This window comes from Oncorhynchus kisutch, linkage group LG29, assembly GCF_002021735.2.
Source record: "Oncorhynchus kisutch isolate 150728-3 linkage group LG29, Okis_V2, whole genome shotgun sequence".
Classification (NCBI taxonomy): Eukaryota; Metazoa; Chordata; class Actinopteri; order Salmoniformes; family Salmonidae; genus Oncorhynchus; species Oncorhynchus kisutch.
Genome location: NC_034202.2, coordinates 29,444,930 through 29,461,209, shown reverse-complemented (window position 1 = coordinate 29,461,209; position 16,280 = coordinate 29,444,930). Strand labels below are relative to the sequence as shown.

Below are 16,280 nucleotides of genomic sequence, written 5' to 3'. Positions count from 1 at the left end.
TCTCTGTCTCAGGGAAATAGTTGTAGTGTTTAGCTGTATATATGCAGCTAACTGGTTGGTTGTTTAGTCTTGTTTATACTGATGTCATTCCTATGGAAATGGCCCAGGCTGCTTGCTATAGCTAGTTAGTTAACTAGTCAGTCTGTTAGGCAAGAAAAAGTTGTGTTTAGCAGCAAATTTGGCGAGAGCTCGTGTTTTCTTCTTGTTTGACAGCTTAGCTGTCGTGTTAGGGTAGTAGAGGCCCGTGCAATGTAGCTCATATGATGAGTTGGATATTTGTTTACATAGCCAGCTAACAAGTTACTTGTTTTGTCCTGTTTCTACCGATGCAATTAATCTGTCCCAGCTTCGTAACTAATCAGCTTACATTGGCAAACTCTTTAGTTAGTCTGTCAGGCAAGAAAGCAAGAGTTTATTGGAGGAGAGAGAGAGAGTGTGAGTGTGTGCGTGTGTGTAATTGGGAGGCGTGTAACTATCACACAATTTATTATGGAAACCACTCATTAGGAAGAGAGTATGTGTATGGTTGAGAAAAAGAAAGAGAGGAAGGAAGAGAGACAGTGGGAGAGAGACAGTGAGAGGGAGAGACGGTGAGAGAGACAGTGAGAGAGAGAATGTTCCTGACTACAATTGTATCCTGTGTTTTTCCTCTCCTCTCCCTCTGTTACTCTAGGTCAGTGAAAGAAAAGGAAGTGATGTGGAGAATCAGGGCTCAGCAGCAAAAGGCAGAGAGGAAAAGGAGTTAGAGATGATTGGAGGGAAAGAGATGTGGAGTGGAGAGAGGAGACAGGAGGGAGAGAGAAAGAGGAGGGAGAATAGAGAGAGAGCAGAAAGCAGAGGGAGAGGAGGAAGAGAAGAGGGAGAGCCCACCCGACAGGGGAGCCTATATTTGTGCATCTGGAGTGGACGCAGGGAAAGGGTGGGAGATGTGTAGAAACCTCCTTTGGGTGCTCAGACATGTTCTGTGCCACTTTTCAAGATGGGGCCGTGTTTCTAGAAGTTCCATGACATGTTGTAGGCTAAATTCAAACACTAAAGGAATTTGTCTTACAATTATTATTTAAAAAAAATAGTCTCTGAATATTTGTTTGCATTTTTACAGAAGTAAGAATCGTTGTTCGTCAAATAGCTTACCTTGAGTGGGACTTGAAATACTTTCTGAATATTGTCTTCTGGTCACACTTTGGATAATTGTATTTATATGTAAATAATAATATGTTATACTTCGTACATTTTAAGTGAGTAATTTAGTGAAATTTACTACAATTTAAATACTTTTAGTTGAGTTTTAATAGTTTTTCTCAGTGTCTTCACACAACGGAAGACACAATGAGGGTTATTCCTGTTGACATGGATGTGGTGTCATATTAAAGAAGAGATTGTGCTCTTTAAAACTATGTTAGCTCAAGAACAAATTACTATTGCAAGTTATTTGGGGTTTGAAATGTGTGAGAAAATGTGCTTTATATTTGAAAATGCTCAGTTATATACAGCAGCATTCTACAATTCTATTGGGTTCTAAAGGGTTAAGAACACTATCTGGCAGGATTCAATAGCTGGAATTGTTAGAGTTACGCTGTTCCTTTTCTCTGTGATTGTCATTCTAATGGATTCCAGAAAGAACAAAACCCTGTCCTCAAATATTTACATCAAAAGATGCAAAGTTATGGGCAAAGACAAGCCAACATCAAATTCAATATTTTTCTTGAACAAATAACATGGAAAACAACCACTTTCTGTGCAGTATTAATTTACCATCCTTACAAACCACTTAGTGCCTTGCAAAAGTATTCACCCCCTTGGCATTTTTCCTATTTTGTGTGCATATGTATTCAACCCCTAAATGAGAGCCTTTTTATGTCTCTATTTGGTTTGGTCAGGGTGTGATTTGGGGTGGGCATTCTATGTTTTGTTTTATATGATTTTGTGTTTCTATGTTTTGTCCGGTTATGGTTATGAATCAGGGACAGCTGTCTATCGTTATCTCTGATTGGGAACCATACGTAGGTAGCCCTTTTCCCTCCTTTCTGTGTGGGAAGTTGTATTTGTTTGTGGCACATAGCCCTTAAGCTTCACGGTTGTTTTGTATTGTTTATTGTTTTGTCGGCGTCATTTAAAAAAAAGGAATATGTACCCTCACCACGCTGCGCTTTGGTCCAGTTCTTTTGACGGCTGTGACACTAAATAAGATCTGGTGCAACCAATTACTTTCAGAAGTCACATAATTAGTTAAATAAAGTCCACCTGAGTGCAATTTAAGTGTCACATGATCTCAGTATATATACACACACCTGTTCTGAAAGGCCCCAGATTCTGCAACACCTCTAAGCAAGGGGCACCACCAAGCAAGTGGCACCATGAAGACCAAGGAGCTCTCCAAACAGGTCAGGGACAAAGATATGGAGAAGTACAGATCAGGGTTGGGTTATAAAAAAATATCGGAAACTTTGAACAGCACCCGGAGCACCATTAAATCCATTATTAAAAAATGGAAAGAATATGGTACCACAACAAACCTGCCAAGAGAGGGCCACCCACCAAAACTCACAGACCAGGCAAGGAGGGCATTAATCAGAGAGGCAACAAAGAGACCAAAGATAACCCTGAAGGAGCTGTAAAGCTCCACAGTGGAGATTGGAGTATCTGTCCATAGGACCACTTTAAGCCGTACACTCCACAGAGCTGGGCTTTACGGAAGAGTGGCCAGAAAAAACGTTTGGTGTTCCCCAAAAGGCATGTGGGAGACTCCCCAAACATGTGGAAGAAGGTACTCTGGTCAGATGAGACTATAATGTAGCTATTTGGCCATCAAGGTAAATGCTATGTCTGGCGCAAACCCAACACCGCTCATCACTCTGAGAACACCATCCCCACAGTGAAGCATGGTGGTGGCAGCATCATGCAGTGGGGATGTTTCTCCATCAGCAGGGACTGGGAAACTGGTCAGAGTTGAAGGAATGATGGATGGCGCTAAATACAGGGAAAATCCTTGAGGGAAACCTGTTTCACCTTCCAGCAGGACAATGACCCTAAGCATACTGCTAAAGCAACACTTGAGTGTTTTAAGGGGAAACATTTAAATGTCTTGGAAAGGTGGCTCTACAAAGTTTTGACTTTGGGGGGTTTGAATAGTTATGCATGCTCAAGTTCTGTTTTTTTGTCTAATTTCTTGTTTGCAAAACAACCTCCAAAATGAAGGATTCTCACTGGCTGCTTAACAGCATCGCCACTCTGCAGAGACACAAACCCGTTTGAAACAAAGGATTCATCTGATCTAAAATCTTGTTTAGGAGATACATTGCTCCCAACCAGAGACTTAATGGGCTGGAGTGCCCCCACAAGAAGAAACTGCTTTTTCTCTCTCATTTTTTGGCTTCAACTCAGGACACAGAGACAATGTGTCCTTTCTCATGGTTGTAATGACTAACTGGAGGATACGAAAACCCAGTTCTCTGCCGATCTTTATCTTTGGGCGCTGTAGAAATGGACTGAAACCTCGCAGTAGGAGGTGACTTCTCTGGATTGGTTTGTGCGTAAGGATCACTACTGGATGTGTTGTATGTGAAGGTAGTTTGAACACTAACTAATCTGCAACAACTGCAGCTTTCTCAAGAGTGAGATCCTTGTGCTCATAAATGTAGGTTGCACCCTTTTGTGAAGGGAATTTCTTAACTGCTTGAGAATTATGAGTGTCTTTAAATCCTCAAGGTCCATGACCTCTTGAGAACCACACCACCGATCAAAAAGCCATGCTTGTTCCCTTCAAATTCAACATGCTCTGTGATTGTCTTTTGTGTTTTACAGAACTGTTGTCTGAATGCCTCTGGGACCAACTCATAAGCCTGAAGGATAGGCTGAAGGATAGGCTGAAGGATAGCCTGAAGGATAGGCTGAAGGATAGGCTGAAGGATAGCCTGAAGGATAGGCTGAAGGATAGGCTGAAGGATAGCCTGAAGGATAGGCTGAAGGATAGGCTGAAGGATAGCCTGAAGGATAGCCTGAAGGATAGCCTGAAGGATAGGCTGAAGGATAGCCTGAAGGATAGCCTGAAGGATAGCCTGAAGGATAGGCTGAAGGATAGGCTGAAGGATAGGCTGAAGGATAGCCTGAAGGATAGGCTGAAGGATAGGCTGAAGGATAGGCTGAAGGATAGGCTGAAGGATAGCCTGAAGGATAGCCTGAAGGATAGGCTGAAGGATAGGCTGAAGGATAGCCTGAAGGATAGCCTGAAGGATAGGCTGAAGGATAGGCTGAAGGATAGGCTGAAGTATAGCCTGAAGGATAGGCTGAAGGATAGCCTGAAGGATAGCCTGAAGGATAGGCTGAAGGATAGCCTGAAGGATAGCCTGAAGGATAGGCTGAAGGATAGCCTGAAGGATAGCCTGAAGGATAGGCTGAAGGATAGGCTGAAGGATAGGCTGAAGTATAGCCTGAAGGATAGGCTGAAGGATAGGCTGAAGGATAGCCTGAAGGATAGCCTGAAGGATAGGCTGAAGGATAGGCTGAAGGATAGCCTGAAGGATAGGCTGAAGGATAGGCTGAAGGATAGCCTGAAGGATAGCCTGAAGGATAGCCTGAAGGATAGGCTGAAGGATAGGCTGAAGGATAGGCTGAAGGATAGCCTGAAGAATAGGCTGAAGGATCGGCTGAAGGATAGGCTGAAGGATCGGCTGAAGGATAGGCTGAAGGATAGGCTGAAGGATAGCCTGACGGATAGGCTGAAGGATAGGCTGAAGGATAAGCTGAAGGATAGCCTGAAGGATAGGCTGAAGGATAGGCTGAAGGATAGCCTGAAGGTTAGGCTGAAGGTTAGGCTGAAGGTTAGGCTGAAGGATAGGCTGAAGGATAGGCTGAAGGATAGGCTGAAGGATAGCCTGAAGGATAGCCTGAAGGATAGGCTGAAGGATAGCCTGAAGGATAGCCTGAAGGATAGGCTGAAGGATAGCCTGAAGGATAGGCTGAAGGATAGGCTGAAGGATAGCTTGAAGGATAGCCTGAAGGATAGCCTGAAGGATAGGCTGAAGGATAGGCTGAAGGATAGGCTGAAGGATAGGCTGAAGGATAGCCTGAAGGATAGGCTGAAGGATCGGCTGAAGGATAGGCTGAAGGATCGGCTGAAGGATAGGCTGAAGGATAGCCTGAAGGATAGCCTGAAGGATAGGCTGAAGGATAGGCTGAAGGATAGGCTGAAGGATAAGCTGAAGGATAGCCTGAAGGATAGGCTGAAGGATAGGCTGAAGGATAGCCTGAAGGTTAGGCTGAAGGTTAGGCTGAAGGTTAGGCTGAAGGATAGGCTGAAGGATAGGCTGAAGGATAGCCTGAAGGATAGGCTGAAGGATAGCCTGAAGGATAGCCTGAAGGATAGGCTGAAGGATAGCCTGAAGGATAGGCTGAAGGATAGCCTGAAGGATAGCAGCTTTAACAGTGTCATAATCGGAACTTTGGTCAAGAGATAAAGCACCGCACACTTTCTGAACCTTTCTCAAAAATAACACTTCAGAGGAGCAGTGACCAACTATCTCACAGATATTTTAGGCATGTGGCAATTCGCTCAGAGTAAAATATACATCCACCTCTTTTTCATTGAAAGGCGGTACAAGCCGTCTGTTCCGACCAAGATCAAACTCTGTTACGGGTGCAGGATGGCCTGACTGTGATTTGGAGTGTTTCCAGATCTACAGTGCATTCGGGAAGTGTTCAGACCCCTTGACTGTTTCCACATTTTGCTACGTTACAGCCTTGTTCTAAAATTGATAAAAACAATGATGATAATCTAGCGTCATACACAAGACTCAAGGCTGTAATTGCTGCCAAAGGTGTTTCAGCAAAGTACATAGTACAGGGTCTTAAATTCTTGAATTTCTGTTTTATATTTTTTATAAATTAGCAAACATTTCTAAATTTGCATTTGCTTTGTCATTATGTGGTATTGTGTGTAGATTGATGAGGGGGAAAGTAATTTAATCAGTTTTATAATAAGGCTGTAACAAAATGTATAAAAGTCAAGGGGTCTGAATACTTTCCGAATCCACTGTATCGCTTGTAGGCGAATGGCATGCTCACGTTCCTGATGTTTTTCCCTGTGCTCAAGCTAATTTATTTTGCTTAAATGTTGCCTTTAGTTCTACCTCTCTCAGTTGCACGTCTATGGGGTGTACTCCACCCCCCGTAGGACCCCGTCCATCAACCTCCCTCTCCGGAAGGGTCTCCTCCTCCACCAAAGCAGTACCAATCAACTCTGACTACTGCATTTGGATCGCCAGGTGCCACCTTGATATCATAATGCTTTGAAATGACATGCAGATTCGCCTTTGTACTTTTAGCTAGCATCTCCCATGTAGGGTTTTCCACAAATGCTTCCAACTTAAAGTCCATGGCTTTAATTTTAAGCCTGTGTGTTCAAGCAGCTTGCAAAAGGATTTGACCAATCATATAACCCATTTGGGTGGATGTCAGTAACAGAAACTCTACCACAAAAGTGTATTTTGAACACAAATATCTGGGCACAGCAGAGCTTCATAGTAGGTGATTAGAGTGACTACCATACTCAAGGGTAACTATATCTGACAGTTGTGGCTGCTTTGCGTGATGTTTTGTTGTTTCTACCATCTTGCCTGTGTGCTGTCGTCTGTGCCCAATATTGTTTGTACCATGTTTTGTGCTGCTAACATCTTGTGCTGCAGCCATGTTGTGTTGCTACCATGTTGTTGTCATGTGTTGTTGTTGTCTTAGGTCTCTCTTTATGTAGTGTTGTGGTCTCTCTCTGGTCGTGATGCGTGTTCGTCCAATATATTTATTTATAATCCCAGCCCCTGTTCCTGCAGGAGGCCTTTTGCCTTCTGGCTGCTGTTGGAAAAACATGTGTTATGGCTTTACACCCCCTGCTATACTGTGGATAAAGAGTTACCCATCTACCAGAACACAGAGGGTGTTATGGCTTTACACCCCCTGCTATACTGTGGATAAAGAGTTACCCATCTACCAGAACACAGAGGGTGTTATGGCTTTACACCCCCTGCTATACTGTGGATAAAGAGTTACCCATCTACCAGAACACAGAGGGTGTTCTTAAAATGGAAGACTCTCCAACATAATCCAGGTAGAATCAGGAATTCCCCAGGGCAGCTGTCTAGGCCCCTTACTTTTTTCAATCTTTACTAACGACATGCCACTGTCTTTGAGTAAAGCCAGTGTGTCTATGTACGCGGATGACTCAACACTATACACGTCAGCTACCACAGTGACTGAAATGACTGCAACACTTAACAAAGAGCTGCAGTTAGCACACAGCTCAGACACCCATGCATACCACACAAGCCATGCCACCAGAGGGCCCTTAACAGTCTCCAAATCCAGAACAGACTATGGGAGGTGCACAGTACTACATAGAGCCATGACTACATGGAACTCTATTCCACATCAAGTAACTGATGGCAGCAGTAGAATCAGATTTAAAAAACAACACCTCATGGAACAGTGGGGACTGTGAAGCAACACAAACATTAGCACAGACACACACACACACATGTAACATATATGTAACATATGTAACACATACGTACATATGGATTTTATGTGTAAGAGTTATGTGGTAGTGGAGTAGGGGCCTGAGGGCACACAGTGTGTTGTGAAATCTGTTATACAATCTAAAAAACATTACAATACATTTATAACTGCCTTACTTTGTCCGGACTCCAGGAAGAGTAGCTGGTGCCTTGGCAGCAGTTAATGGCGATCCATAATAAATACAACATACATAGAAATAAGTTGCATTTGCCAAGTATTTCATGAAACTGTAAAACATATCAAGTAAGTATTTTTATATTCCACAAGTATGAACTGTTTTGTACAGATAATGATCAAATCCAATTTTTATAGTCACTTACGCCGAGTACTATATGTGTAGACCTTACAGTGAAATCTTACTTACGAGCCCCTAACCAACAGTGCAGTTTCAAGAAAATGCGGATAAGAATACGAGATGAAAGTAACAAGTAATTAAAGAGCAGCAGTGGAAAAATAATTGCGATATATACAGGGGGGTGCCGGTACAGAGTCAATGTGCACCGGTTGGTTGAGGTAATATGTACAGTTGAAGTCGGAAGTTTACATACACTTAGGTTGGAGTCATTAATACTTGTTTTTCAACCAGTCCACAAATTTCTTGTTAACAAACTATAGTTTTGGCAAGTCAGTTAGGACATCTACTGTGTGCATGACACAAGTAATGTTTCCAACAATTGTTTACAGACAGATTATTTCACTTCATCACAATTCCAGTGGGTCAGAAGTTTACATACGCTAAATTGACTGTGCCTTTAAACAGCTTGGAAAATTCCAGAAAATTATGTCATGGCTTTAGAAGCTTCTGATAGGCTAATTGACATCATTTTAGTCAATTCAATTGGAGGTGTACCTGTGGATGTATTTCAAGGCCTACCTTCAAACTCAGTGCCTCTTTGCTTGACATCATGTGAAAATCAAAAGAAATCAGCCTAGACCTCAGAATTTTTTTTTGTAGATTCTGATTCATCCTTGGGAGCAATTTCCAAATGCTTGAAGGGACCATGTTCATCTGTACAAACAATAGTATGCAAGTATAATCACCATGGGACAAACAGCCGTCAAACCACTCAGGAAGGAGACGTGTTCTGTCTCCTAGAGATGAACATACTTTGGTGTGAAAACTGAAAATCAATCCCAGAACAACAGCAAAGGACCTTGTGAAGATTCTGGAGGAAACAGGTAGAAAATGATCTATATCCACACTAAAACGAGTCCTATATCAACAGAACCTGAAAGGCAAGGAAGAAGCCACTGCTCCAAAACCGCCATAAAAAAGCCAGACTACGGTTTGCAACTGCACATGGGGACAAAGATCGTACTTTTTGGAGAAATGACCTCTGGTCTGATGAAACAAAAATATAACTTTTTGGCTATCATGACCATCGTTATGTTTGGAGGAAAAAGGGTGAGGCTTGCAAGCCAAAGAACACCCTCCCAACCATGAAGCACGGGGGTGGCAGCATCATGTTGTGGGGGTGTGGGGGTGTTTTGCCGCAGGAGTGACTGGTGCACTTCAGAAAATAGATGGCATCATGAGGCAGGAAAATGATGTGGAAATATTGAAGCAACATCTCAAGACATCGGTCAGAAAGCTAAAGCTTGGTCGCAAAAGGGTCTTTCCAATGGACAATGACCCCAAGCATACTTCCAAAGTTGTTGCAAAATGGCTTAAGGTCAACAAAGTCAAGGTATTGGAGTGGCCATGATAAAGCCCTGACCTCAATCCTATAGAAAATGTGTGGTCAGAACTGAGAAGGTGTGTGCGAGCAAGGAGGCCTACAAACCTGACTCAGTTACACCAGCACTGTCAGGAGGAGTGGGCCAAAATTCACCAAACTTATTGTGGGAAGCTTGTGGAAGGCTACCTGAAATGTTTGACCCAAGTTAAACAATTTAAAGGCAATGCACCCAAATACTAATTGAGTATATGTAAACTTCTAACTCACTGGGAATGTGATGGAAGAAATAAAAGCTGAAGTATATGTTGTCAGGAAGTTCAGGATCCAGTTGCAGAGGGAGGTGTTTAGTCCCAGGGTCCTTAGTTTATTGATGAGCTTTGAGGGCACTATGGTATTGAACGCTGAGCTGTAGTCAATTAATAGCATTCTCACATAAGTGTTCCTTTTGTCCAGGTGTGAAAGGGCAGTGTGGAGTGCAATAGAGATTGCATAATTTGTGGATCTGTTGGGGCGGTATGCAGATTGGAGTGGGTCTAAGGTTTCTGGGATAATGGTGTTGATTTGAGCCATGACCAGCCTTTCAAAGCACTTCATGGCGAGCCATTCTCAAGTTACAAATGCTGGTAAGTACTGAATTACCTGAATTACAGGTACCTCAGCCAAGACAAATAAACACAATCATTCACTTCGTTGTAAGGTTAGTATATATCCAGCCCGGGGAGACTATAGATGCTGACTTTTTTTCCCTACTATGTCCGGTGGAGGACTGGCTGCAGTGTGATCAGTCTTCCACTGGGTGGTGCTGGTCTAGCTCCCCTGTCTGTCGGTCTGGTTTGTGAACTGGGCCAGGGATGCGGGCAGCTTATCAAAACTACGAGCCATTTCCTGATCAGATGAACTCATTTCTTGCAACAAGAAACATAGTTAAGCTACAAGGGCAAAGCCATGAAAACTATATGTGAGGGTCAGAGACATTAGATATCTTATCACAATCATACACTGATACAAGTCATGTTATAGGGACTGTGGAAAACTAGACAAGGGGAGGGGGAGAGAGAGAGAGAGAGAGATATGTTGGAGAGGGAGGGAGAGACAGAGAGAGATGTTGGAGAGGGAGAAAGATGAGGGGATGTGTGACCATGACACAATCACACTGGTTTCCTCCCCCTAAGGCTGGCCTGCTTTTAGTTTGCCAGTTCATAAAGACTCCAGTGGGCTGAGGCAATGGTTGGCTAGGACACTGGGCTGGGAAATAAACCCACCTCACTAACCACAGTAAGAACCTACATTGAAAGGGTCTGCAGCCGAACCGTGAACTGTCCATTATGCAACACACCAGGTGAAAGTGCTTCAAAGACAGATAATCATTCTCACATAGCCCCCAGGTGGCAGGGAAGAGAACTGCCTGTCATGACTTCATTAACATTGTGTGAAAGTGTGAAGTAAAACTGTGCAGGTGCCCTGGTGTCTACATGCTTCCGGATTCTGAGGCCAGAATCTGTTTCTCCCACCATAATCATTCACAACAATCTCAATATATTCAGCTCAGTGTTGTAATGTGAGGGGACTCAATCACCCATGCTGCTCTACTATCTTACCTCTGCTGCTGGGCGTCTCCTGGGGGTGGAGTCTGGTTGAAGCGGACAGCGGTGTGACAGTGGTCTTCTCTGGAGCATGTGTTTTGGTGGTGCTCTTCTTTAGAGCTTCTCTTATGGCCGTGCTGCTAGCCACAGGGGATGGAGTGACGGTCCTGTGGAAAGGGGATGGTGTATAGATGCTAGGGACAGGGGACCGAGTGGTACTGGGGACAGGGGACCGAGTGGTACTGGGGACAGGGGGGAACCGAGTGGTACTGGGGACAGGGGGGGACCGAGTGGTACTGGGGACAGGGGGGGACCGAGTGGTACTGGGGACAGGGGACCGAGTGGTACTGGGGACAGGGGACCAAGTGGTACTGGGGACAGGGGACCAAGTGGTACTGGGGACAGGGGAGGTTGAGACACTGGGGACAGGAGATGTTTTGACACTGCTTGGGACAGAGGACAGTGTGATGGGGCTAGGGACAGGGGACAGTGTGATGGGACTAGGGACAGGGGACAGTGTGATGGGACTAGGGACAGGGGACAGTGTGATGGGACTAGGGACAGGGGACAGTGTGACGGTCTTCTCTGAAGCGTGTGATTTGGCAGTGCTCTTTTCTAGAGCAGCTCTGATGGCATTACTGCTGGGGACAGGAGACGGTATGACACTGCTGCTGGGGGCAGGAGATGGTGTAACACTGCTGCTGGGGACAGGAGATGGTATGACACTGCTGCTGGGGACAGGAGACGGTGTGACACTGCTGCTGGGGACAGGAGATGGTATGACATTGTTGGTTACAGGGGATGGTGTTATGATGCTAGGGAAAGCAGGCGGTGTGATGGTTTTGGGGACAGAAAACGGTGTGATGGTAGGGACAGGGGTTACGGTCTTGGGGACATGAGACGGTGTGTCAGTGGGGACAGGGGATGGAGTGGAGCTTGGTACAGAGGACGGTGTGATGGTCTTGGGGATAGAGGACAGTCTGGTACCCAGCCTCAGGTTGGAAGGGCCAGCTCTGGGGTGAGGTCTGTAGGACAGGAGGACTGGATCCTGTGGACCACCTACTTCTACATCCTGCTCCAACTCAGCCTCCTGGGGGAACAGGAAAGAACAGTCAGATTCATATGCATCATTTTATATATAACACTTCTTCTACCTGAACCAAATGTCTTTATGTTACTGGAAGGTTTGATGGGATGCTTCCAGGACATATACAGTGACATCAACACCCCCCCCCCCCCCCCCAAATACAACTACATCAGCAGTACCTAATCAGTCCCCTCTCCTGATCTCACAAACAAATATCAACCACAAATAACCACTGCCAGACGTCTGAGTCACTGAGCTATTAGTACGGTTAAGATTGACAAAACCTGAATTCTACAAAACAAATCATCTGTTAAAACATAGAATCTCTGTCTCTTGGTCCAACCAGATGAAATAAAAGTGTGGGGTTGTGCATTGGGACATTGACATGGGTTGGGCAGAGACGTGCAGTGGCATGTTTGCGATGAGTCTTGGGTAAGGATGAAGTGATAGAGGGAGAGTTTTGTCCTGCGGTTCAGCTTGGCTGCATTAGGAGAAGAGAGGAAAGGAGAGCTCCCCTGCCCAAACCTCAGGAGACAATCCCACAATCCCATCCATCTGTGACTGACGCACTCCTCGTCTCTGGTGTTTCAGTTCCCTGATCAAGTTTAATAACCATCTGCTCCAGGGGAGTGTGTGTAAGTTCCTCTTACACACACACACACACACACACAAAAAATAACCCCTTTCCCCAGTCACACCCCAGTCTGTGGTAGAGAGTGATGACGGACATACTGGAGGGCCGCTACAGTTCAGCTGCTCCCCCAAACAGACAAAGAAAGAGGGATGAGACGGCAAGGCCAGGCACGGCTTGAACAGAGACACAGGAGAGAGAGGTTAGAGAGACAGGAGAGAGAGGTTAGAGAGACAGGAGAGAGAGGTTAGAGAGACAGGAGAGAGAGGTTAGAGAGACAGGAGAGAGAGGTTAGAGAGACAGGAGAGAGAGGTTAGAGAGACAGGAGAGAGAGGTTAGAGAGACAGGAGAGAGAGGTTAGAGAGACAGGAGAGAGAGGTTAGAGAGACAGGAGAGAGTGGTTAGAGAGACAGGAGAGAGTGGTTAGAGAGACAGGAGAGAGTGGTTAGAGTGACAGGAGAGAGAGGTTAGAGAGACAGGAGAGAGAGGTTAGCGAGACAGGAGAGAGGGGTTAGAGAGGTTAGAGAGACAGGAGAGAGAGGTTAGAGAGACAGGTTAGAGAGACAGGAGAGAGAGAGGTTAGAGAGACAGGTTAGAGAGACAGGAGAGAGGGGTTAGAGAGGTTAGAGAGACAGGAGAGAGAGGTTAGAGAGACAGGAGAGAGGGGTTAGAGAGACAGGAGAGAGGGGTTAGAGAGACAGGAGAGAGGGGTTAGAGAGACAGGAGAGAGGGGTTAGAGAGGTTAGAGAGACAGGAGAGAGATTAGAGAGACAGGTTAGAGAGACAGGAGAGAGGGGTTAGAGAGACATGTTAGAGAGACAGGAGAGAGAGGTTAGAGAGAGGCAGTACAAAAGGCAGAGAGAGGTTAGAGAGAGGCAGTACAAAAGGCAGAGAGAGTCAGTACAAAAGACAGAGAGAGGTTAGAGAGAGGCAGTGACAGGTTAGAGAGAGGCAGTACAAAAGGCAGAGAGAGGTTAGAGAGAGGCAGTACAAAAGGCAGAGAGAGGTTAGAGAGAGGCAGTACAAAAGGCAGAGAGAGGTTAGAGAGAGGCAGTACAAAAGGCAGAGAGAGGTTAGAGAGAGGCAGTACAAAAGGCAGAGAGAGGTTAGAGAGAGGCAGTACAAAAGGCAGAGAGAGGTTAGAGAGAGGCAGTACAAAAGGCAGAGAGAGGTAGTGAGAGGTTAGAGAGAGGCAGAGAGAGGTTAGAGAGAGGCAGTGCAAAAGGCAGAGAGAGGTTAGAGAGAGGTTAGAGAGAGGCAGTAGAAAAGGCAGAGAGAGGTTAGAGAGAGGCAGTACAAAAGGCAGAGAGAGGTTAGAGAGAGGTTAGAGAGAGGCAGTAGAAAAGGCAGAGAGAGGCAATACAAAAGGCAGAGAGAGGTAGTGAGAGGTTAGAGAGAGGCAGAGAGAGGTTAGAGAGAGGCAGTGCAAAAGGCAGAGAGAGGTTAGAGAGAGGCAGTACAAAAGGCAGAGAGAGGTAGTGAGAGGTTAGAGAGAGGCAGTGAGAAGTTAGAGAGAGGCTATACAAAAGGCAGAGAGAGGTTAGAGAGAGGCAGTACAAAAGGCAGAGAGAGGTTAGAGAGAGGCAGTACAAAAGGCAGAGAGAGGTTAGAGGCAGTACAAAAGGCAGAGAGATGTTAGAGAGAGGCAGTACAAAAGGCAGAGAGAGGTTGGAGAGAGGCTATACAAAAGGCAGAGAGAGGTTAGAGAGAGGCTATACAAAAGGCAGTGAGAGGTTAGAGAGAGGCAGTGAGAGGTTAGAGAGAGGCAGTACAAAAGGCAGAGAGAGGTTGGAGATAGGCAGTACAAAAGGCAGAGAGAGGTTAGAGAGAGGCTATACAAAAGGCAGAGAGAGGTTAGAGAGAGGCTATACAAAAGGCAGAGAGAGGTTAGAGAGAGGCAGTACAAAAGGCAGAGAGAGGTTGGAGAGAGGCAGTACAAAAGGCAGAGAGAGAGCGGGTGCCACTGTCCAGAAGCAAAGCCTGATTGCCACTACTTTTTATTTGTCGTCACATACTGTTCAAGTGCAGTTTTACAGGGTCGGCCATAGCAGTACCTCACCCCTGGAGCAAATTACATTAAAGTGCCTTGCTCAAGGGCACTTCAACAGATGTTTCACCTTGTCGGCTTGGGGAATTGAACCAGCAACCTTTTGGTTACTGGCCCAATGCTCTAACCACTAGGCTACCTGTAGCCCGTTATGTGTTACATTCTCAACCCCATATCTGGCCAGAAATACTAGGAGTTTAACATTGTGCTTTCCTGTTTACATGACAATTGATCGTATGCCACAGATGATATGATTATCACTGTTCAGGAAGTGACAATAAAATACCTTTCCAGGCACTAACTGAACCTTACTCAGAAACTGTGCATAGCGTAATACCTTAAAGGGGAAATCTGCAGTTGCAACATACATTTTTGGACTTGAATGAATTCTAAATGAATGATATTCTTGAAGAATATAACATATACAGTGGGGCAAAAAAGTATTTAGTCAGCCACCAATTGTGTTCTCCCACTTAAAAAGATGAGAGGCCTGTAATTTTCATCATAGGTACACTTCAACTATGACAGACAAAATGAGGGGAAAAAAATCCAGAAAATCACATTGTATAATTTTTTATGAATTATTTGCAAATTATGGTGGAAAATAATTATTTGGTCACCTACAAACAAGCAAGATTTCTGGCTCTCACAGACCTGTAACTTCTTCTTTAAGAGGCTCCTCTGTCCTCCACTCGTAACCTGTATTAATGGCACCTGTTTGAACTTGTTATCAGTATAAAAGACACCTGTCCACAACCTCACCTCACACAGTCACACTCCAAACTCCACTATGGTCAAGACCAAAGAGCTGTCAAAGGACACCAGAAACAAAATTGTAGACCTGCACCAGGCTGGGAAGACTGAATCTGCAATAGGTAAGCAGCTTGGTTTGAAGAAATCAACTGTGGGAGCAATTATTAGGAAATGGAAGACATACAAGACCACTGATAATCTCCCTCGATCTGGGGCTCCACGCAAGATCTCACCCCGTGGGGTCAAAATGATCACAAGAACGGTGAGCAAAAATCCCAGAACCACACGGGGGAACCTAGTGAATGACCTGCAGAGAGCTGGGACCAAAGTAACAAAGCCTACCATCAGTAACACACTACGCCGCCAGGGACTCAAATCCTGCAGTGCCAGACGTGTCCCCCTGCTTATGCCAGTACATGTCCAGGCCCGTCTGAAGTTTGCTAGAGAACATTTGGATGATCCAGAAGAAGATTGGGAGAATGTCATATGGTCAGATGAAACCAAAATAGAACTTTTTGGTAAAAACTCAACTCGTCGTGTTTGGAGGACAAAGAATGCTGAGTTGCATCCAAAGAACACCATACCTACTGTGAAGCATGGGGGTGGAAACATCATGCTTTGGGGCTGTTTTTCTGCAAAGGGATCAGGACGACTGATCCATGTAAAGGAAAGAATGAATGTGGCTGCAACGGCATTGAAGATGAAACGTGGCTGGGTCTTTCAGCATGACAATGATCCCAAACACACCGCCCGGGCAACGAAGGAGTGGCTTCGTAAGAAGCATTTCAAGGTCCTGGAGTGGCCTAGCCAGTCTCCAGATCTCAACCCTATAGAAAATCTTTGGAGGGAGTTGAAAGTCTGTGTTGCCCAGCAACAGCCCCAAAACATCACTGCTCTAGAGGAGATCTGCATGGAGGAATGGGCCAAAATACCA

General features: G+C 45.1%; 1 protein-coding gene across 5 annotated transcripts in view; it reads right to left on the bottom strand.

Moving 5' to 3' along the window:
* zgc:100829 (mucin-2) overlaps positions 1–16,280 on the bottom strand; it is a 55,061-nt gene that overhangs the window by 12,247 nt on the left and 26,534 nt on the right. For all 5 annotated transcript variants that reach the window (XM_031808872.1, XM_031808871.1, XM_031808873.1 and 2 more), the window contains one exon: positions 10,844–11,918. In XM_031808872.1, the coding sequence (XP_031664732.1) occupies positions 10,844–11,918 (1,075 nt within the window). The remainder of the gene's footprint in view (positions 1–10,843; positions 11,919–16,280) is intronic.